The 23886-nt window shown below is 40.3% G+C and overlaps 1 protein-coding gene across 1 annotated transcript in view; it reads left to right on the plus strand.

Moving 5' to 3' along the window:
• The first annotated feature begins 212 nt into the window (after positions 1–212).
• The window catches only part of foxk1 (forkhead box K1), a 58868-nt gene continuing 35194 nt past the window's right edge, over positions 213–23886 (plus strand). Inside the window, exons 1-2 of the mRNA XM_069904738.1 lie at positions 213–272; positions 5055–5249. Coding sequence (XP_069760839.1) covers positions 5059–5249 — 191 coding nt within the window. The 5' untranslated portion in view covers positions 213–272; positions 5055–5058. The remainder of the gene's footprint in view (positions 273–5054; positions 5250–23886) is intronic.

Genomic DNA, 23886 nt, shown 5'->3' on the forward strand with positions numbered 1-23886 from the left:
TAATTCCCAGATTGCCTTTGATTGGTATCTCAGAATTGATGGTCAAATACTGGCTGCTAACAGATTATCTTCTTCAATGTTCTATCAGCTCCCAGATTGTTGGTGTGTACATTGTTTCAGGAAGTTATGTGTTTTGCGATAGCATATCATGAATTGTTTTGAGTTCTGCAACATTAATATTTTATTCTGATGCTGTTTATTTTAATTTTTAGATTAATGAATATTCTACCTACGCAAACCTAAACAATTCTAATTTGATTATTTGTCGAAAGGTTTGTATCTGTTCAATAATCTTTTGGTTTGAATTTCTCCCTGGTTACCCAGCAATATTGGCTTGCAAACATCTAATGTTGTTCTCATTTTACTAATATCAAACTAAACCTAGGTATTGCCCATCTTAAATGTGGCTGAAAAGAAAATAAACATAATTGAAGGTAAATAAAGAAATATTAAACCCACATCAATACAGGCTTTTGTGTGTCTATTAAGGTTTTTACACAACTGCTGCGTAATGGGAAATATTTGAAAAATTCCCGCAACGCAGGCTGTAAAAAGTTCAGGATGGAAATGAGTGACTCGTTCCCGTTCCGAAATTTTTCTTGCAGCACCCCTAGACATTTTTGCGGACAGCTAACAGTCTAAACTGAACTGCAGGTGATCTGCAACAATGGATTAATGAATAGTGCATATATTTGCATGTCCTGCCTCTTACCACATGTCTGGTATTCAGTGTAAAATTGAGTAAATGACTGGAGATTTTGAGTTTTAGTCGTGCATGTGTGATGGCCACACCAGGAGGTAGGAAAAAAAATTTGAATGGCAAAAAACAGTGATTTCTATGTTTAAAAAAAAAAACATTTCAGAAAACAAACTGATGTGTTCTATATCTAAGACTTTACAATTGGGAAAGCCACCACATTTCATTCAACATTGTTTCTGTCCATACTGATCTTTATGCAGACCTGTGGAGCGATGCAGACATTTAAAAATTCTCTTAATTACCCTTTTCAAAATTTCAATATCAACCTTCTCGATGTGTATTGCCCCATTTCATGTGATCATTCTTGAATTTAATGACTATACGATAAGTTCTGTGACTCTAGCTGCCTTGATCATTCCCTGTTTCACCACTTTTTCTTGCTTTAAGCCTCTAGAAACCTACATTTTACCGTCAGCTGTCCAAAATCTTTGCTTGATAATCCTACTGCAAAGCACAATGGAATAGTTTCTGTTTCAGGCAACCCCTGGTTACAGGAGATGGGGTGGGGGTGGATACGTTCCTAGAAAACTAACCACATTGCGTTTCTCCATAACAGAAAGCCTCGTCTGTGTGTGTGCCAAGAAGTGCAGGTTGAAAACAAATGGTGTTGATATATTTACATCACATTGATACTGTCATGGCAAATTTTATTTTGTATCGCAATTTTTTGGCACGTGATATGTGAATTCTGTAAGGGAGTATTTCTATTACCTAAACGGCTATAACAGGATCATTGACAATGGCTTCTTATAAATACATCGTACCATTGTTCTGTTTTTAATGAGACATGTGGCATTAAAAATCCATTCAAATTAAGACAAAATACAGAGCATATTATTATGCATGAGCATGAGGATATTATTTTAAAACTTTTTCCTTAAGTAATAACTGATCTTCCAGCACCTGAAAATCTAGTTGAGGTGCTGCAGCATCCCTAGACAAGCATACATATATGGATGATTCATATATTTTGATCATCAGAAACAGGCTGAATTTTATTGGAGGAGTTCAGATGGAGAGTTTGATGGATAGATGTAAACAAGGAGGATCAAGTCCATTATTCATTTTAAGTTGCCTGTTTACTGCCATGGGCCTAAACCCTAGGCCTAATGTCTATTTTTAAGTGTAGTAGTGGATTAAAACATTCATCAGTTTTGTTTCTTTTTCCTTATGATTTTTCTGGACAGGAGGTTGATTTGTGTAAAAGCCTGTACTTTTATAACTCATTGCATAATTTCAGGAATTCTTGGAGCGGCTGATTAAATGCTGTTTTGCTTGGGGCAAATTAAGCCTTGAATTAAGGTTTAGGCTGATTAAAATTCACCTTTATCTGGTCAATTCTTAGACTAAATTTTTTAATTTTGACATGTAGCATGGTGGCAGCCCCTTTCGGCCATGAGGTCATACCGCCCAAATACACCCAACTGACCTCCATCCCCAGCACAATTGAAAGGTGGGAAGAAATCAGAGTACCCAGAGGAAACTTGTGCAGACACCGGAGAATGTACAAACTCCGTAGACAGTGTGGGATTCAAACCCCTGTCCTACTCCCTGGCACTGAAGCAGCGTTGTGTTAACTGCTGCACTAACCGTGCTGTCCAATACCATTTCCTACACTGGTTTAAATTTAAAGAAAACTAAAACTATCTTGAGGACACAAAAAGGAAAAAAAAATCAACATAGAGCTTATGAAAGATTTCCAACAGGCCCATAATTGAAAATAAATCAAGAAAAAAATTGAAATTTAGAATTACATTATTTTAATCCTAATGTCGGCCTTCTCTTCCCCACCCACCCATGTCGGCCTTCTCTCTCCCACCCCCCCCACCCATGTCGGCCTTCTCTCTCCCACCCCCCCCCACCCATGTCAGCCTTCACCCCACCCCATGTTGGCCTTCTCTTCTCCCTCTCTCCCCCCCCCCCCCACCATTTACAATTCATGCACAAGCACTCCTAAGGCTATCTGCACAACACCGATCTGCATTTTTTTCACTCTTTTAAATAATAATCTGATCTCTTTTTTTCCTTCCAAAGTTGATTACCTCAAACTTACCAATGATGTACTCATCTACTGGACCTTGCCCTCCCACTTAACCTGTCTTTATTTCTGTACTCTCTGCATCCATTGACAATTTGCTTTGGTACTACAGTTCCAGCTGGCTCAAAAGTACCTGCCTTGTTCAGTATTTGTCTTCAGGCTAAAATTCTGACCATTGCTTCCAGATTATTGAGCTCTTGCTCCCAGAAGGATGGCTGACAGTTTGTTCTTTATGAATGAGGAAACAGCTGGAACGCTGCTGCAAAACACCGAATTTCATGACTTGTTCATGACAATCAAATTCTTATTCTGAATTGGCATGCTATGTATCAACTCGTATCTGTAATAGTTGTCAGGAAAGGACTGGCAAGTTATTAAATATTTGGAGGAATTTGATTCGAAATGCAATGTTTTTTTTTAAATTTATTGAAGTTGAACTTTTGGCTTTAGTCAGAATTTGAACAACAAATAAATGGCACGACTGAAAAAAACGATGCTGTTTTTTTAAAAAAGCCTAACAGTGCCAGAAGTGTTGTTCATAAGCATTGTTGATCTGAATGTGGAGCTTTCAATGTTAAATCAAAATTTTTTAACATTGCTGCCCAATAGAAACCCACTTAAGCACCATGTTTCATTTCTGCCAGCAGTAATGCTTTGGGTGATGTTACTTGTAGGTAAACAAACAGTAAGGATTCTCTGCATAGTCGTGCTGTTGATCTGAATTTATGGAACATCTCTTCTTGTATGACCTTTAGGAAGGCTTGTCTCTGCACTGTTTCACGATTACACAACTGCACTATCTCACATAGATGAAGAACAGCAAATGTGGAGTGCGAGTGCGATTGATGATTGCAGATGAAAATAAAGTTGGAGTTTGCAAACTTTCTTAAGGTTGATGTCATGAACTTATTAAAATTAAAATGTCTGTTGCTAAGTTTAATTATCATTTCTCCTTTTGATTCCAAAAGGCCATTTGCATCTTGCAAGTTGTCTTCTATCACAATCCAAGTCTTGGCTACCATTGTTGAAAATGAGTATCTTAAATAACTCCATTCATCCACTTTTGTGGGTTATCATTTAGTCGACTATTTCATTGGTTGTTTTGCCATGGAAATTTCACCCCCTTTTTTTTTTAGTTGTTTCTGTCATCCATCTCTGGCCCAATGAGAAAGGGTGGCCAGTGTAAATGTAACATGTAGGGAACAGCCTTTGTAAAAAAAATAAAGGATGATAATGTTACTCCAGATCACTCCAAGATTAACTAACAAAATGAATATTTTACCTAAAATCTTATCTCTTTCAGACTATACCAGTTTTTATTCCTAATTTTTTTTGACTCATTAGATTCAATTATGTCGTTCTGTATATGGAAGATTAAGCAACCTTGATTAAGTAAAGTTCACCTTCAAGACTGAACCTCAGCGGACTTCTGGGGAGGTTGAGACGCTGGCTTGCTTTCTTCATGATGACACTGGTGTGTTAGGTCCAGGAAAGTTCCCTCACCCATCTATGTTTGAAGGAAGGAAGTCTGTGCTACGTAACAGATCATTATGGTTTAACACAAACATTTCTCAGACTAGTTGACCCTGTATTGAATGTGCCCATAAGTATTGAACTGCACGTTTTACAAACATTTCTACGTCTGATTCCACCTGCATTGAATTCGCCCATCGTTATTGAATGAAGATCTACCGGGACCAATGCCTGAAGAGGGTGCACAAAATCAGTGAACCGGAGCGGACTCGAAATGCCAACATGGCCTGTTTCCGCTCCGTAAATGGATATATGGTTAAGGTTTAGATCGGCTAAGAAGGATGTAGACCAGTCGTTGATTTTTTTTTTTGGGAAGATCATTTTCAATAGAATGAGAACAAAACCACAAGACACAGGTCAAAGCATATTCTCGGTTTGCCTGGAGAAGCCATAGAAGTGATACAGCGCAGACTTGTCCACTCTGATCTAGTCTTATTTGCAGATTTGGCATATGTCCAGCTAAACTGTTCCTATCCATGAATCTACCCATATGTCTTTTAAACATTGCAATTTTATCCCATTTCCTCCAGCAGTTCCTTCCATACACATACTACTTTTTAATGAGGAAAAGCTTGCTCCTTTAAAAAAAATTCCTCTCTTTAAACCAATGCTCTCCTACTCCGGCAAAAAAAAATAGTCCTAGCCAATTCAGTCTCTCTTTATTATTCAAGTCCTCCTGCCCCAATAATGATTTGTTGACCATCTTTTACCTTTTTTTTGCAGGTGTATGTTTCGTTTTCCCAGCACTGTGATAAAGATTACATTTACGTCGCTTTATAGCAAACAAGAGGTCAAAGAAGAGCAGCCAGCGTCTCCCATTCGTCCACTCTGCCCGCAGATCTCGCCACTCAAGATTAACATTCCTGATCCAAACCTAGACTTGGTCAGCCCTATCCCATCACCCACTGGCACCATCAGGTAGGATACTTGAAAACACTTGGAGCTGGGTATCTTTTCTTTAATGAGACATTGGTATTGTTTGTCTTTGTAACTGCTGGAAGGTGGAAGAAATTTGCTGTAAAAGTGGCCCTGACCATATGGAGATGGAGCATTTATTATGCTCAAAATGTTATAAACCCCGTTTAAATTAATTTTGACTAATTGTGAACCTATATATTTTGATTCTTCATTCTGGAGGTTTCTTGGTTCGAGCAGTGGTATTAAAACAGCAGAAGCATGAGAAGAGTTTGGTGATTTAAACAAATTTTTTAAGAATTGGTTTGGAATTTATCTTCTGTCATATTCCTTGTAATGCAACAGAAATAATTCATATTGTTTAACTAAGATTTTGATAGGAATGAACGTGCATGCAGACAAGTTGCTTGTAACTTTTGTTCCAGTTTATTTGAGGAATGTAAGAGGTTAATCTGGTAAATGTATTAAGAGTGACCGTATTAATGTTAAATTTTCAACTGCTTGGATAAAAATCGGCTGTTAAAGATGGTTTTCATTGAAGCTAACTTTTTCTCAAGCGAACAGTGACTTTTGGGAGAGGAAAAAGATTGGTAATGAAACTTTCTACTTTTTTATAGAGAGTTCTGTGACAGGATGAGGCAGCTTCAGTAATGTTTGATCAAGAATAGAACAGAATTTCATATGAAACACTCTCAAGGTGAACCAGTAATTTTGTGCATTTTATTGCCTTTTATCACAATCCAAGTCTTGGCTACCAGTCACCAGAGTGTGAGCATTTTTTATTTTTTGCAGGCAATGGACTCCAAAGTTAAATTTGTTTGTTCTGGTCATTTTAAAAACCTAAAGGGACATGCAGTCTTTGCAACTGTTGGAGAAAGCTTTATGGCTAGCTGAGGTTGAAAGGACAATGCGAGACCTGCTCTTGTGTGGGCTTTGATTACAAAATAAGTTTTCTGCTTTAGTTGGCTCTTATTTCACTGAGTCTTTGAACAACTGTTCTGGAATTCCAAGCCCTTAGCTTGTATTACAGGGTTGGCAATAAATAACTATTCTACTGCTTGTAGCTGCAGACCTATCTTCCATTTTCGTGAATGTGCTGACTTTATTATTTGGAAGTAGAATTTCTGCATTTTGTAGATAGTGATCTGTTGATTTTGTAAAAGGAAGTTGAACAGGCTTGTACACATTTTCAGACTGCTTGTGAGTGCCATACACCATGGTCTTCTGATTCATTGGTGAGGAGGTGATCAGTAAGATGCAGCAGTGGAAGTGCTTGCTCAAAGGCTGGAGGAAAATTAGACTTAGACCAAGATTTGTCAGAATGATAAGAGTTCATCTAAAGCTGGCTTTAGATAGAATAACATTACAGGTGCTCTTCAATTTACGATAGGGTTGCGTTCCAGCAGACCCAGCGTAAGTTGAAAAAAAATCTTAATTGGAAAAAGAATACAGACGTACCTTGTATAACATTGACAGCGCTGTATCAGTCCTCACACTGATCCCACTGCCCTGCTCTCTCCGCACAGGCTTTTATCATTCTTAACACTGATCTCACTGCCCAGCTCTCCCCGACGGCACTGTATCAGTCCTCACACTGATCCCGCTGCCCCGCTCTCTTTCGACAGTGCTGTATCAGTCCCCCCCACCGATCCCACTGCCCAGCTCTCCCCGACGGCACTGTATCAGTCCTCACGCTGATCCCGCTGCCCCACTCTCTAACGACAGCGCTGTATCAGTCCCCATACGGATCTCACTACCCTGCTCTCTCCCAACAGTCCCTGTAAGCTTTCCGAAAAGATGTGATTGACCAACGAGGCTACAAAAAATTCACCTTAGAGGAATTATCAAAGTTTATTGGAAAAATCAACGATGCTTGTGATGACCTTTAACACATTATATGAAAGTAAATGACAGTCATGCTATTGTGTCATCGTAAAATCATAAGTAGGGGAGCACCTGTATTACCTTTCATATTTTTCCAATGTTTGCTGTGAATCTAAGCAAGGCATGCTTTCTTTAATAATATTTGTAGGAATCTGAAAATCTCTAGCCATGAAACCAGGTCATTGTACAAGATTCCAGGGTAAAAGAAATATTTAATGTACACAAATCATTGGTATTATTGCTGTCAGATCCTCTCTTGTAAAAAAAAAACTAATTATTGGGAATAGCACAGCTTTAGGATAGTGATAGAGAGACTGAAATCTGGAAATTATTCTGCACCTCAAAGACTTCAAGTGGTGCAGGGGTATGTGTCCTGATTGCTGCAACGGCACGGCGTTAACTGCTACATCAACCATGTCACCTCTTCAGTTGGCCTGTTTCCTTCGCAGTACTTGACTCAGCTCCTTTTGATCTTTTGCTCTCATCAACAATCGGTTCCAGGCTCCCCAATGCTCTCTGTGGAGAGAAAATTGCCAGAATTTTACCCTTTTAATCCCCTTGGTTATGTTTGCCTCTTCTCAAAGATTACATGGCTGCACAGAGGAGCAAGGCTGAAAGTGCCTTGAAGTAGTCTGTTGGCTGCACTTGTGACCTTTAGTCAGAAAATGCATGGGCTCTTGTCTCACTTTGGGTAGTGTAGCAGTTAGTTCAACTATATTACAGTGGCACTGATGAGTACATGGATGTGAGGGGGTTGGAGGGTTATGGGCAGGGAGTAGGTAGGTGGAACTAGTTGGAGTTTCATGTAAATCGGTGCGGACTAGAAGGGCCAATATGGCCTGTTTCCGTACTGTAATTGTTATATGGTTATATGTTATTTGTCAGTGGTTCCTCTGTTTGCGCGAAAGCCGCACTGTGATTCTGGGAGAATATTCTCAGCGACACTAGGTATTATTCTATTTAGTAGAATCCTAGCGAAGATTTTGCCTGCAATGGAGAGCAACGTGATTCCCCTGTAGTTTGAGCAGTCTGATTTCTCAGACAGCTCCAAGAAAAGTGCAGAGAACAAAACAAAGGACTCTACATCACCTTTGTTGACCTCACCAAAGCCTTCGACACCGTGAGCAGGAAAGGGCTTTGGCAAATACTAGAGCGCATCGGATGTCCCCCAAAGTTCCTCAACATGATTATCCAACTGCACGAAAACCAACAAGGTCGGGTCAGATACAGCAATGAGCTCTCTGAACCCTTCTCCATTAACAATGGCGTGAAGCAAGGCTGTGTTCTCGCACCAACCCTCTTTTCAATCTTCTTCAGCATGATGCTGAACCAAGCCATGAAAGACCCCAACAATGAAGACGCTGTTTACATCCGGTACCGCACGGATGGCAGTCTCTTCAATCTGAGGCGCCTGCAAGCTCACACCAAGACACAAGAGAAACTTGTCCGTGAACTACTCTTTGCAGATGATGCCGCTTTAGTTGCCCATTCAGAGCCAGCTCTTCAGCGCTTGACGTCCTGCTTTGCGGAAACTGCCAAAATGTTTGGCCTGGAAGTCAGCCTGAAGAAAACTGAGGTCCTCCATCAGCCAGCTCCCCACCATGACTACCAGCCCCCCCACATCTCCATCGGGCACACAAAACTCAAAACGGTCAACCAGTTTACCTATCTCGGCTGCACCATTTCATCAGATGCAAGGATCGACAATGAGATAGACAACAGACTCGCCAAGGCAAATAGCGCCTTTGGAAGACTACACAAAAGAGTCTGGAAAAACAACCAACTGAAAAACCTCACAAAGATAAGCGTATACAGAGCCGTTGTCATACCCACACTCCTGTTCGGCTCCGAATCATGGGTCCTCTACCGGCACCACCTACGGCTCCTAGAACGCTTCCACCAGCGTTGTCTCCGCTCCATCCTCAACATCCATTGGAGCGCTCACACCCCTAACGTCGAGGTACTCGAGATGGCAGAGGTCGACAGCATCGAGTCCACGCTGCTGAAGATTCAGCTGCGCTGGATGGGTCACGTCTCCAGAATGGAGGACCATCGCCTTCCCAAGATCGTATTATATGGCGAGCTCTCCACTGGCCACCGTGACAGAGGTGCACCAAAGAAAAGGTACAAGGACTGCCTAAAGAAATCTCTTGGTGCCTGCCACATTGACCACCGCCAGTGGGCTGATAACGCCTCAAACCGTGCATCTTGGCGCCTCACAGTTTGGCGGGCAGCAGCCTCCTTTGAAGAAGACCGCAGAGCCCACCTCACGGACAAAAGGCAAAGGAGGAAAAACCCAACACCCAACCCCAACCAACCAATTTTCCCTTGCAACCGCTGCAATCGTGTCTGCCTGTCCCGCATCGGACTGGTCAGCCACAAACGAGCCTGCAGCTGACGTGGACTTTTTACCCCCTCCATAAATCTTCGTCCGCGAAGCCAAGCCAAAGACCATATGTTATTTGTGTGTGTGGGCGTCACTTTAGAGAACTATTCTATTTGCCCACCAGGCCCAAGACATTGTGCAAAGTTATAATGACCTTGCCTGTTAAAGTGTGCACAAGAGTTTTTCTACCACAATCACAAGTTGGGGGGAGGGGGGGGGTAGAATTGAGTGGTGGCAACAAGGGGAATTAGGAACTTGAAGATAAGTTGGAATGTTAGTGGGGGGGGGTGGGGGGAGGATGTACACAACTGGCTGCTTCAAAATGAGTTATGTTGGTAAATGATGGGTCTAGGTTGCATTGATGGTAGGTGTGAAGTGGTGGTGGCAGGAGGGAAATTCTAAAGGACATTAATCTGTGAGGGGGGTTTATGACTCGCTGCTTAATTAGGATGGTTTGCATTTACGTTTTAAGCCTCTGTACATCATTTGGAACCCTTTTACATTTCTGTATACCATGATGTGATTGCTGCATGTGTGTGGAGGACCCGGAATCTTTATTTTCTAGATTTGATTATAATTAATTTTGATCTGTGCTTCCAAAGCATCGTGTTTTCTGCTTTATGGAAATCATTAGGCCGTCCATGTGACTCAAACAGCTGTGATAGAAACTTGCATAAAGATGGACTTTTTTTTAACTGGAGATTAAACAGGGTAAATTAAACAGAGCAAATGAATAATCTTAAATTAAATAACTTGCGTGCTATTAGCAGCCATTGATTTCAACACAATTTAGTGTTTCTCTTAGGTATGAAAATAGATTTTCCTTTTTTAATTTGAAGAAGTGAATCCATTAAATTGTGCATATTTGGCAATAGTTATTTGGAACCTTTAATTTCTTTGTTCAGCCCATTGGCTTGTTTGTTGCTCAACTCTCTCCTGTACAGAATCTGTGAAATTTCACTCATTCATACAGAAACTCTGTTTTTGCCAAGTATTGGGAGCCATGTGCTGCTGTCCTGTTGAGTCATGGACAAAGAATCCACAGATATAATTTCATAATCCACTAAATAATCTTGTTTTTTTTTGTTTCAAAGAAAAGACTATGTTCATTAATTATTTTAAAACTGATTTGGGTTGCTGTTGTGCTACAGCACAATTTAATCCACAGTGGTATCACTAACTCATAGCTGCTCAATAAAATGGATTTGCTAACTGTTCAGCTGCATCAAACTGCACCCAAGTTTGATCAATGCACTGAATAAATGAGCTTAGCAGGTCGAGCAGCATCTGAAGAGTGAAAGTAATTGTTGGCATTTTTGGTCAAGATCTTGCTTCAGGACTGAGAGTGGAAGTGTAAAGTAAAATGTTGTCAAGGTGCAGGGTTTCAATCCCAAACATCGACAGTTTTTTTTCCCTTCCACAGATATTGCTTGACCCCCCCCCCTAAGTTCATCTAGTAGCTTGCTTTTTGATCCAGGATCCAGTTGCTGCAGCCTCTTGCATCTCAAACAGTGTTTGTATAAATTTCTTCCATTAATATCTTCTGGGTATGCCTGATCCTACTGGCAGGACAGGCAGATGAAAGAAGGCAGTACAGTGGAACAGAGCTGGAAGAAAGTAGCCCTGGGTATTCTCAGTATGACTGTAGACTCCATGAAATCTAATGGCACCAACTTAAATGTTGGTTAGTATTTTCCATCTTCCCTCATTAGTGTTCCTTTTGGTGAGCAACATTAAGAAAAATTGCTAAAATTGGAAAAGGAACAACATTTATTCATCTTGTACAAAGAGTGGCTTAATTATTACCACCACTGACAGAGCTGGGTGAGTCCCAAAGAATACCAATGCACTACAGACGGTCTGTGCCCCAAACAAGCTGAACCTCCGGACAAGCTATTCCAGTGCAATCACAATGCCACATCAACCACACAAAGTGCGGTAAGGATTCCAGGATATATTCAGACTGGTTAATTACTGCCCAATCAGTCCTCTCAGTCATCAGGAAAGTATCATAACATGAAAACAAATCAAATAATGACTAATAACTTGTTCACTGTTTGCTGAATTAGGATTTGCCAGCTGTACCACATTGCAGCCAAGTCTAAACCTGAACTGAATTCAAGTTCAAGTAGCCTTTATTTGTCACTTTAAAACCATCCTGCAAAGCAGTGCCACAGTTTTTTTTAAAAAGACAATCTTCTCCAAGACCACAATGCTACATAAAAACAACACAAACCTACAAAAACAGTGTAAGTGCAGAAGCACCAGGTCAGAAGAAGCCACTGCGAGCGACTGCTGCATTGCCATCTTGGACCTTAGCCACTCTCCACAGGACAATAAAACATCACCAAAATAAACTATTTCTCTTTCACTAAAACTACAATTACACAAAGCTACTTACATTAATGATCAAAAACTAGGCAATGGGCACAGTAAAGACAGGTTGTAATATCATTAGACTCTAGATGTTAAAAGGTCCACTAGCTTGAATGAAGAAACCATTCGCCCGGACCGGAGAGGCTGCTGCGGGCTACTGCCATGGAGCCATCTTAGGTCAGGTTTGCCAGAATATACTGGACTCTAGATGTTAAAAGTCTGCCAGCTTGAGTGGAAATCCCCGCACAGTTCACGATCCCTTGGAGCCCAAGCCTCGGCACTGTCTGCCTTGAAGCCCCGCGATCCAGGATGACGCATCCTCCAGGACCCCCAGACCAGGCACACGACTCAGCTGCTCTGGATACCATGGAACACCTCCTTCAACTGCACCACGCCATCTCCTCGACCACTGGCAACAAGTCTACAACAGAGGCTCAGTCCCCCTCAGCCATTAAGGCCACAATGGAAATTCTGTTCTCTCAGCAGTTGAGTCTGCCCAACTTTGCAGCTTCTTCTTAGATGTCTGCTCTTGCTTGATTTCCTTATTGCAGCACCTGTCTCACAGTATTCATCTTCATCCAATCAAAGATTGTGGACGGCATCTATGTGGGGAGTTACTGCAGCACCAGGTCCAGAGAGGCTGCTGCTGTGCCACCATCTTGGACCTTTTTATTTCAGAGAAGAACTGAAAATGAATGAATGGTGAAAACATTTGATCCTTTATGGGATAAAGGAATAAAGGAACCATGATAAAACTGAATTAGGTGAACATTATTCCATGTGTGACTTCAACAATGCTTAGTCCCATTTATTTAACTTTTGGGGCGTGGTGTATAGTCTGTGTAACCAATTATATTGTTTCTTGCGTAACCTCGTGTTTATTGTATTTCTCATAGTTCCGGAGCATAACTTTTCCCATGTTTCATTCTTTATCTTTATGTTTAGATCTTGTTCCCACTTTTGTTTGGGCTTACAGCTTATTTCCTTGTTCTCTTTCTCTTGCAGTTTGATGTACATGTTTGTTATAAATCTTTTAATTATCATTGTGTCTGTAATCACATATTCAAAGCTGCTTCCTTCTGGTAACCTCAGCCTGCTTCCCAATTTGTCCTTCAAGTTGATTTTCAGTTGGTGGTATCCAAACATTGTACCGTGAGTTATACCATATTTGTACTTCATTTGTTCAAAAGTTAATAAATTATTTCCCGAAAAACAATTTTCTATTCTTTTGATCCCTTTTCTCTCCCATTCTCTAAAGGAAAGATTATCTATTGTATCAGATAGATGTTTTTGCTGTAAGAAGGAAACAGGAACAACAGTACATGCAATTTGGGCATATGAGAAAATGGAAAAGTTTGGGGAAGATCTAAACCAGGTATTAAATAAAATCACAAAAAGCAACATACCAAAAAATCCAGAGATATTTCTTCTAAGTAATATAAGTAGTAAAGAACTTGGACTCGATTTGGATGGAGCACAAAAAAAGATTTATTTTGATAGCCTTAGCTGTAGCAAAAAAAATGTATTATGTCAACCTGGAAATTAGAAGATAGCCTGAGAATACAGCAATTGAGAAGGTTACAACAGAATCTCCTTGGAAAATAAATTCCATTCCTACCAACAACACACACCATGAAAATTAATAAAATTATCTGAATATTTCTGTTGTCATTTGTTTTAATTTAACATAAGGTGAGAGAAAGGATTTGGGAGGAATCATTTTTTTTCCCCCACTCTGAGGGTGGTCTGCATCTGTAATAAGTTGCCAGACGAAACTATAAAAGCAGGCATAATAACAACATTCAAAAGACTTTAGGACAAATTTATGAATCAGATGGACCTTGAGGAATTCAGATCAAAGGCAGTCAAATGGAATTAGCACTGATTATTCATATTGATTGGCATGAACATGGAGGGCTGAAGAGTCTATTGTATGTTGTGACTTGCTACTCTATTACTCTATAATAGTGATCCGGAACAAAAATGGCCTTTATGTTTTGCGTATTTGCCTTTTCTCAAATCAGATTAGCTGGTTTTACAAGAGTTTTTCTTTGTAACATTTTTATATTTAATTCAAAAAAAGGTAATTGGATAGAGCCACTCATTGAATTATTTCATTCGACAGTGACATTAAAAAGTGTCATTTTAGGCATTCATTTTAGAAAGTAAAATGAGAGTTTAGATGGCAGCACTCTTCCACAATAATTGCATTGATCTGTCTTGCATCTCTGGTTTACTTGTACTTAACAAGACTTAATGACTAATGCAGTGCTTGAATTATTATTTTTTCCAGCTTTAGTAATTATAGGGCTGCTAAACTATTCAAACCTACTTTTTAAAGGATTCAAATGAAGAATATTGATCAGCCTGGGTCTGAATTGTACTAAACCAAATAAGATTATTTTGTAATCTAATAGAAATCTTACTTTAGGATTTTTTAGAAAACACACAAATCAGAATTCACGATGGGCAAGAATGAGAAGCTCCTGTACTTAAATTAAAGTTTTGCATGCAAAGTTTTCTTGTACAAAATTAAACCTGGATTTCAACGAAGGATGCCAGCTAAAAGAAGCCTAATAGCCTGAATACGGCTGAGATTGTCTGACCTTGCAGCTAAGCAGTCTCAGGCCTCATCAGTACTTGGAAGGGAGACAGCCTAGAAACACCAGGTGCTGTAGGTTTCTGTGAGGTGCATGGACAAAATGGCGACTCTCTGTCTGCTTGACGGAAGAAAAAAGTTAAAGAATTTCATCTCTGTTACATTCTAAATGTAGTATTATGTGACAATAATGTAACTTTTACCTTTTAAATGTGATTTGTACTATGTGCTAGTGAGTTTAGAAATAGGAAGATAATGTCATGGTGGAGGAGGGAGGGCTTCAGGTTTCTGGATCATTGGGATCTCTTCCAGGGAAGGTGGGACCTGTTCCAATGGGACAGTTTGCATTTGAACTGGACGGGAACTAATATCCTGTGGGAAGGTTTGCTAGTGCTGCTCTGGTGGGTTTAAACTAGATTTGCAGGGGGATGGGAAGCAGAGTGGTGGAGAAGGGAAAGGATGATGTGAAAATGGCATCCTCCATTAGAGGTCAACGGGTTGTATATGTGGTGGAAATATTCTAAGGTGCATCTATTTCAATGCAAGTTGGAGTGAAAGCAGATGAGCTTAAAGTATGGATTGGCATGTGGAATTATGACATTCTGGCCATTAGTGAAACTTGGTTGTAGGAGGGGCAGGACTTGCAGCTCAAAGTTCTGGGCTTCCATCGCTTTCTATGCGATAGAACTGGGTGGGGGGGGGGAGGGGAAATGAAAGAGGGAAGCGTGGAATTGCTCGTCAGGGAAAATATCACAGCTGTCCTTAGCAGGACAAACCAGAGGGTTCGTCTATTGAGGCTATATGGGTGGAGCTGAGGAAAGGGAAAAATATTAGCACACTCATGGGGTTGTATTGTAAACAACTGTATTATAGTCAATGAGAATTGGAGGAACAAATCTGTAGAGAGATAGCAGACAGCTGCAGAAAACATAAGGTTGTGATAGTCGGGGATTTTAATTTTCCATGTATTGGCTGGAACTCCCATTCTGTAAAAGGGCTGGATGCTTGGAGTTTGTCAAATGTGTTCAGGAAAGTTTTCTAAATCTCTATATAGTACAACTATACAACTATCTGTCTTAATTGAGACACCTGCCTGCTTTTTGCTTATACCTGAAGAAGGGCTCAGGCACAAAACATCAGTAATATATATTACCTCCTGTGAACACTGAGACTGGCTGAGTTCCTCCAGAATTTACTGTGTGTGTTTGTACTAGTAGTGTGGCAGCCAACCAAAAGGCACTTGCTGCTTGTTAAACTGATCCATACCCATTTAATATTGATAGTGCCCTCTACAGGGCAGATGAGATTCACAGGAATAGGGGAAGCAACTGTGCATCAACTCGCATATGCTTAAATCCAACTTCATTAATTATTTTCAGGTACCTGCAAGGTGCATCATTGTACTGCTGTTTCTGGATGCAGAATCAGTGTGTCATATTGTGATTAAAAATACTTAGAACTCAAAATATGAGGGGTTGAAGAGTGACCTTCCTCTATCTTGCTGGCTTAGTCTTGGTGCATATTAAATAACACTTCTCAAATTTTTTTTTTAATTCACAAGGTTCCAAATATATATAGACTGGTAAATTATTATTTAGAAGTTAAGTAAGTTGTATAAATTTCAGTTGAGTTTTGTAACAGGTTTTTTTTGTTGTAACTTAATATGGAAAAACTGTTTTTTGTGGTTGAATTCTATGGTTTGACCCAGTTTGTTTATGATGGTTGTTTTCAATTACGTTTCTGGCACCTCCCATGTAACCTCTCTGCACAAGCAGTTGTGGCACCAAATGCCAAGTGGTCTGTTTCTACCTCAGGAACACTTTGTACAGTTTCTCTTAGCATGGTTTGATCTCAATTTACCGCCTCCCGACTGATTAGTTTGCTTAAATTCATCAAGTTTCTTTTGAGAGCACCTGTACCCAAGCCCTTTTCAGAACACACAAACCACTGTATACCTATTTGACCTCGTGGCAGTCAAAATTGTGCAAGCAACAATTACTTATCAGCTGGCAATTAGAGACAAAAGAGAAATGCACTGAAACAAATTATAGTAAAAGTTCAAAAATCAGGATGCCAGAAATTTGGACCACCTTTCAAAAACTCAAACTTTAAATTTTATGGGTGTAGGTGCTGCAGATGCACAGAAATCATGGAAATGAACAAATAAATATTTATTTTTTTATGGACTTGGTTTTTTTTTAAATGAAAAAATGTTTTGTTAATAAGCTACCCAAATGTACATCTTCATCTTTATTCTTAAGGTTGAATTTTAAAAGTACTGCCCGAGAATCCGGACCGACCCAGTCCCTGAGTAGTCCTGCACCTCTGGAGAGGAAAGAAAAGAATGGTTACTTGATATTGCTAAATTCATCATTACATCCAGAGGGCTTCATCGTTACTGGGGAGGCTTAGATGGTATTCAAGTTTGTGCTGGGTGTCGCTTTAGCAACATAAGACATTGAAGACATGGTTGGAGTGGTGTGAAAAATTAGTGACTGATGACTGGGTGCTTGGGGATCACTCTTGCAGACTGAATAAAGGATTTGGATTCCAATACACTGAATTGAAAGAATATTTCTTAATCTAGAAGTACACCTTGGATCCCTGAAGGCTGCGAAAGTATTAAGTGAAAGGGCTGATGTTGTATCTCTTGCATGGAAAAGTGCCATGATAATGAAAGTGGTTGGTGAAAATAGAGTGAGCTAGCACAATGAAAGGAATGTCTAATGATCACTGGAATGCTGAAAGAAGAGGGAGTGGAAGTAATGATATGTCTGCTAGTCAAAAAATGGAGGATGATCCATTGAATGTGAGGCTGGTGGAGTGGACAGTGCAGACAAGGGGAAAATTAAAAAAAAATAGATTGTGGAAATCCTAAATAAAAACGGAAAATGCTGAAAGAGAAGGCTCTTTTGTCATGAAGGGTCTTCGACTTGAAAGATTTCCTCTGTTTCTCTTCCTATAGATGAGGCCTTATCTACAGAGTATTTTCAGCAATTTTTGTTCCCCCGATTAGGATGTGAGGTGGTGAGGGTAGAATTGTGGGAAATAGTAGAGTATTTGTCAATTGTGGTAGAGGGAAAGTCACTTCAACAGGAAATGGAAGGGATGTTAAAAGCACTGCAGTGGAAAATTCTGTCACTAGAGTAGATAAAGTGAGGGTGTAGAAAACGGGGATTAAGCACAGAGGAAGGAGGAATAGGAGAGGAGACTGTGGGTATTACTTAGTAAATAATGAATTTAATAGCTAATTTATTAAAAGGTGAAAATGGATGCCAAGTAAAAGAATTAACAAATTGTATATGGGCCATATGAAAGTGAGAGCCAGTTGAAAATTGACAGCAAAGATTATGAAATTCTGGAGTTCAGAAGGACTGCAGGAAGCCACATACATGTGGTTGATATGTGCAGAAATTTTATTAACTTGTTAAAAATTTAAACAATTTAGGTACTTTTGGCCTACCAGCTGGTGCCACCCAATTGACCAACAAACCCAGTATGTTTTTGACAGGTGGGAGGAAACTGGAGAACCAGGGGAAAATCCATGCACACGTAAGAAGAACGTACAGCTCCTTACAAACAGCGCTGTATTTGAACTCTGGTTGCTGGCGTTATAAAACATTGCTTTAAACGCTACTTTTTTTCTGTCTCATTCAGGGATACTCTGTCAATTACCTTGATGAACTCTACTTTTGAACTCCCACTTGCTACCCCACAGCCTCAAAGTTTGATTTTCTACTGTTCTCTCCATCCTTTCACGCTTGTTTTCTCACTTTTCCGTTCTGATGAAGAGTCCTTGACTAAAAACATAGCCTGCTTCTCTCCCCAGTGATACTGCTTGATCTGCCGATCACTTTCAGTATTTTTATTTTGTGCTTTCAATATCTGCACATCCTCTGGCTTCATTTTTTAAAAAGATTGCTTTCTATTGTACCAAATGTAGTATAATAATTCAATAATGTTAAGTATATTCAGAGTATGGAAGTCACAGAATAATTTTGGTGGATATATTTTGTGTAATAATGTTGCAGGATTGTTAGAAGTACCATTTTTTTAAAAAAAACCCTGGTGGTATCTGGAATTCAAGCTACCAGCAGCCTCATGCAAACCGGCAAAACAATTGAAAAGAAATAAAAACAATTAAAATAAATAAGAATAAAACAATAGGTTAAAAATATGCAAATTTTAAATTGTAAAAGTGAATGTTCTCTGAAGTAACACAAACCTTGGAAGGTGTGAGTAAATATTCAGCTAGCAGAGTGGCTTGGTCGTGGTTTTTGCTCATAGCAGCTATTTGAATAAAGTTGTGTGAAGTAGCAATGCTGCTCACTTTTGGGGTGACTTTCTTAAAAGTATTTCCTTATTCCTGCTTAGCAAGAGTCATCCCAGTCAGAGGCTTTTTCTGTAAACTTGGGGGAGGGGGTGTGTTAATTATAATATAATATAGTTAATCATCTTTCGTATAGTCCATGGAGGGGGAGGAACCTGTGGATGCACTCATGATTAAATTTTGTCAGAATGTGACTGAAAATAAAGTAAAATGCTTTAAGGTTTATATATTTATGCAAGAGAAGTTTGTTCAGTGTAAGTACAGTATAGTATTTTTGTCTTTTAAACTGTTTAGTCTTAATGCAAGTGTATTAGGCATTGAAAGAGAAAGTTGCAAGCAATTGGAAAATATACTTATCTGGCATCTAGCAATCCCCATAGTTGCCAGATACCAGGGGTTTTACTATATTTGTTATAAATTATGTTCATTTCTTTTCCTCCCCACCTTTTATAACACGCTGAATAGAAAGCAGTTTTTTCACACTTTTATGTACAAAAGCCCATAAGCAATTTTGACAATGGCTCAGCAGTAACTGTAGCCCCTTCCACACTTGGAAGTGATCCGAGGAATCAAATGCCCATCGGCCTTTCAAATGGCAAGTGTGAAAATAAAATCAGCTCAACGCCAGCATCAGATGATGTCATCTCACGCTGGGGATTGACGACTTCGACTCCTAGTACAGCCCCCGGTTCAGTTGCTGATGTTGCAATCAGGCAAGTGTGAAATGGCCAATTGCATTGTGGGAATGAAATGACATCTTATTTTTGTGTGATCACGTTAAGCTCCGGGTGGAAGTGTGCTGCAAGCATGCTGGAGTCCAAAGGTAATGCAGACACTCCTCCTCCATCTCTCCTCTGAAGTTTTAACTGAGGCACATTGGCTGGGCTGTTAAGAACTTTGATTCATAAGATCTGAATTTATTTGGGTTGACTTTAAGGAAGTTCAAATCAGTGAAAAAGGTTAAAAGAAAACACAAAAGTATGGCTTCTGCAAACTGGGGTGATAGGGAGGTGCAGCAGCTCCTAACCCTAAGGTTGGAGGAGGGATTAGGATATGGGTTAACACCACAATTAAGGATGGCTGAATTCTGGGGGCATTGCAGCAAAGCTCAGGGAACTGGGGTATCAAAGGGACAGAAGACAGGTAATTAACAATTTAAAAATACGAGGGGGCTTCACCAGGTCATGGTCCATAATGGGAGGAGTGGTGCAGACTGTTGGGACTGTCCTGAATTTAATCTGGCATATAACATCTGGGGTCCAAGCAGGCAGGTGACACTAGCCCTTGTAGGCAGCCTTCAGGCTAGGAGGGGGGCTGATGCACAATCCCCTCAACCCAGTTTGCAACCTGATGAGGAGGGTGAAGTGCACAAACAGGATGCCCCTTGTGCCTCATCTACCACAGATCCATCAACCACCCCATGTCCCTCATCTGTTCCTGCTGCCTTCCCCTCCTCCAGTCCCTCGACCTCTCCCACTGCCTTATCCCCTGCCTCTACCTTGGCTGACCAGCAGAGAGCAACTGACCCGACATCAACTGGTGATAATAAAGGATCACATCTCCTGCTGTACTGGGAGCTGGTAAGACTCATAATTAATCTGTTCAAAGAAAATTCTTGTTTGAATTAAAAGTGAGGGCGTGGCATTTAATTCACCTATTTGTCTCAACGATATCTAGGAGCCAGAAGGAGGCAGAAATGTAAGAAGCCCATGAAGAGGCAGGAGGTGGTAAATGAGATGCGTGTACTCTTATCCAAAATGGACCTGATGGACCAGGAAAGAGAATGAGACAGAAGGGAGAGGCCTTCTGAGATGTTGCAGAGGCTGATGCAGAAGCGAAAGTCAAGAACATGCCACCGACAGACTGGAGCACCAGGCTGAAAATGATGGATTAGCATGCCTGAGAACGGAGATTAGACAAGAGATGCAGGCACAGACAGCAGTTATAATCAGACTTGTCTCATCAATTGAAGTGGTTGTGCAAGTCCAAACTTGCCCTTCCACCATTCAGTTTCCTTGCATCCTTGGCAGGCCTCCTCCATCCCCCTTCCCACCAGCCTCCCCATCATTCCAACCATCCTCTGCTACCATGATGCCTCTTTGCATACCCCTCCTGCCGTACACCACCATCTGCCCTCCCCATTCCATTCTCCTCCCTCTTGTTTGCTGATCTACACAGCCTTCCCTTTACCGTGGCCATCTTCTGTCTCCAGTGGTGTACCCAGCCTACATCCCAGCCCTTATCAAGCCCTCAGGTGGGGCACTCTTATCATCGGTAGGTACTGAGGGTTCAGCTGATCAAACCATTATTGCCCATTATCTCGGTTCCTATTCACCTCCTGGAAGATGAGAATGAGAATGTCCAATGATCAGTTTACATCCTTCGTTCTTCACTGAAGTTATAAAGTTTACAATTCTGTAGTATGTTGAAATCAAGTTGAAGATTAATATGAAAGAGAATATGGCCAAAAGTATGTTTGAGGTTAGTTTTATTCAATAAAGTTTTTTCACTGCCTTTACTGACAATTATTGTCCATGTTTACATTGATGTTGTACATAAAGTTCCAATGGTAGGATGCTGGATCATCCTGTGGGGCAATGATGGGAATATGTGTGTCATCTACGGGACCAGCACACACTGGAAAATCACTCCTTCTTTCATATGCCTCCATAATCTCCAGAAGACGCTCCCCAGTCGGCAGCCCTCTGAAATGTGGTATGAGGTACTTTTTCACTGCTACAGTTACCTGCCTCACCACCGTGAATACAGTGGAGATACCCACACCAAAAAGCACACTGACGAAACGATACTCTACGGGAGTGGCAGACCACCACAATGCTGTGCAAGTCTGACCCGAGGTTCAATAGGTCTTCGGCATTTTGTGTTCTTGTGCCTCAGGTGTGGTCCCAGTATCCCAACAGTGAAATCAAATGTGGCACGAGACATTCGTAGCTTCTCACGCCACTGGTCATCATCGTATTTTTCAAAACTTGATTCCAAGAATACAGGTCCCTGAGGTTTCTCCTTCTTCCACATCCTTCTGCTATCATGTACCCGTTCAAGATACTTCATTATAACCAAGCGCTTTTTACGGCAGATTCTCAGCTCAGCCAAACTCTCCTACTCAAACACATCACAGGCTATGTGCAAGAGATCATTAAAATTCCTGATATTAGGAGTTCGCTGGCTTTTAAGACCAGTCTTTGCACCAACTTGCAGATAAGGAAGCTGATAAGACCTGATTGTGTGGTGATGGATTCAGATATCTTCAGGAGGTCCAAAGCAATCTTTCTGATGTTGGCCATTGTATATCATGAGATGACATACCTTCCGTCTTGTGTGCCGCGTCATGCAGGCACTTCTGATTAAAGGTAGAACAGACCAAATGCTGGGGATAAACCCTTGCAAGTGTGAAAGTGTTCAGTGTCCCGGTTAGGAGTGGTTTAGTGTGAAAGGCCAAACCCCCATTCCTATCCCAGGATTCTGAATGGCCAATTTATTGGAACATAGTGTGAAAGAGGCTTCAGATTCATTTGTTTAATTATTTCCAAAATTATCAACGGCACAACTATTTGCTTCCCATTTTTGAGCAATTTGCCTTCAGTTTGAAAGGAGAATTCATTGTGATAAGACTTCAGTTCTGAGATTCCCGATGTTTTTCATTTTGAACTTTCATATTGCTTCTTTGTATTTCTTCATTGGAGTTTCCTTGGGATTGGGAATTACTTGCTTTTACTCCAGTTCTATAGGTCTGAGATGTCTGATGAAGACAATGTGGGCAGTGTATACTCACCCACAAATGGGGCAAAAGGTAGTTTGGGATGCTTCATACTTTTGCTGGACTTGTGTGTTCTGAGGACAAATTGATCCAAAGTAGTCATTGCTATCCTGAATGTTACTTCTTCCTTTTGAGTCATAGTTAAGTTTCAAAGATTCTCAAGAGATGGTGAGAATGTTGCATTTCTTCAAAAATGATTTGAGAGCATCCTTCAATCTTATCCTCTGTCCACTTGTTGATCTCTTCTCATGGTAGTGCTTGACACAAAATGTTTTAAAGCTCAAAGTTCAGATATATTCTCCGATTACATACTTGACATCACAAAACTCAGAACTTTTTTCTGCAGTATTTTTACAAAGATGTGTATACAAAACAGAAATGTAAACAAGAAATAAGTGCAAACAAGCTGTACAATACAGAAAATAAGTATTCAATAATAAATAAAGACCAAATTAAGCATCCTTAAATGAGTCTGAGTTTGTTGTTGAGGAGTCTGATGGTGGAAACTGTTCCTGAACCTGGTTGTACGAGTCTTGTTGCACCTATATCTCTTTCCTGATGGCAGCGTCGAGAACAGAGCATATCCTGGCTGGTGAGGATCCTTGATGTTTGCTGCTGCTTTCCGACTGTAACGTTCCATGTAGATTTTCTCAGTAGTGAGTTTTGCCTGTGATGTACTGGACTGTGTTGGGTTTTTTGCTCAGAGATATTTGTGCCCTCACACCAGGCTGTGATTTAAATGTTCACCTGGCCCCATCCTCCAGCCCTGAAGCAAGCCAAGTCCACTAAGTGAGATCAAGGTTAATTTATGTTTCAGCTCCATAATCCTATATTCCTTAGATTTTTTTTGTTAACTAGAAATTGTATTGGTTACTAATTTAACATTAACAATCAACCTAGCACCTATTGTCATTTGCAGAAGAGTTCTAAATTGCACAACCTCTTTGCACATAGAAGGACTTTAACTTGATTTCTGAAAGGTCTGACAAATGTGTGACATGCTCCACTATTCAGGGGGGTTTGAAATGTCAAGTGAAGAATTGAATCTTGACATACCAATTCAATATTTATGAAAAGATTAACAATTTTAAAAAGTGTCCTTTTGAGTTTGATTCTAATTGAAATCAGTGAAGGTGTACATCTTAGTGAAAATGTGTATGGGATCTGAGAGCTGATTCCCAATATTGACACTGGGATATCTTCACATTATTGAGCTCTGCTGCTTAACTCCATGTGATGTTGGTAAGCCCAGGGCTTCCAACCCAAGTGAGGAGAATAAGTTAATGA

Source organism: Narcine bancroftii, chromosome 12, assembly GCF_036971445.1.
Source record: "Narcine bancroftii isolate sNarBan1 chromosome 12, sNarBan1.hap1, whole genome shotgun sequence".
Lineage (NCBI taxonomy): Eukaryota > Metazoa > Chordata > Chondrichthyes > Torpediniformes > Narcinidae > Narcine > Narcine bancroftii.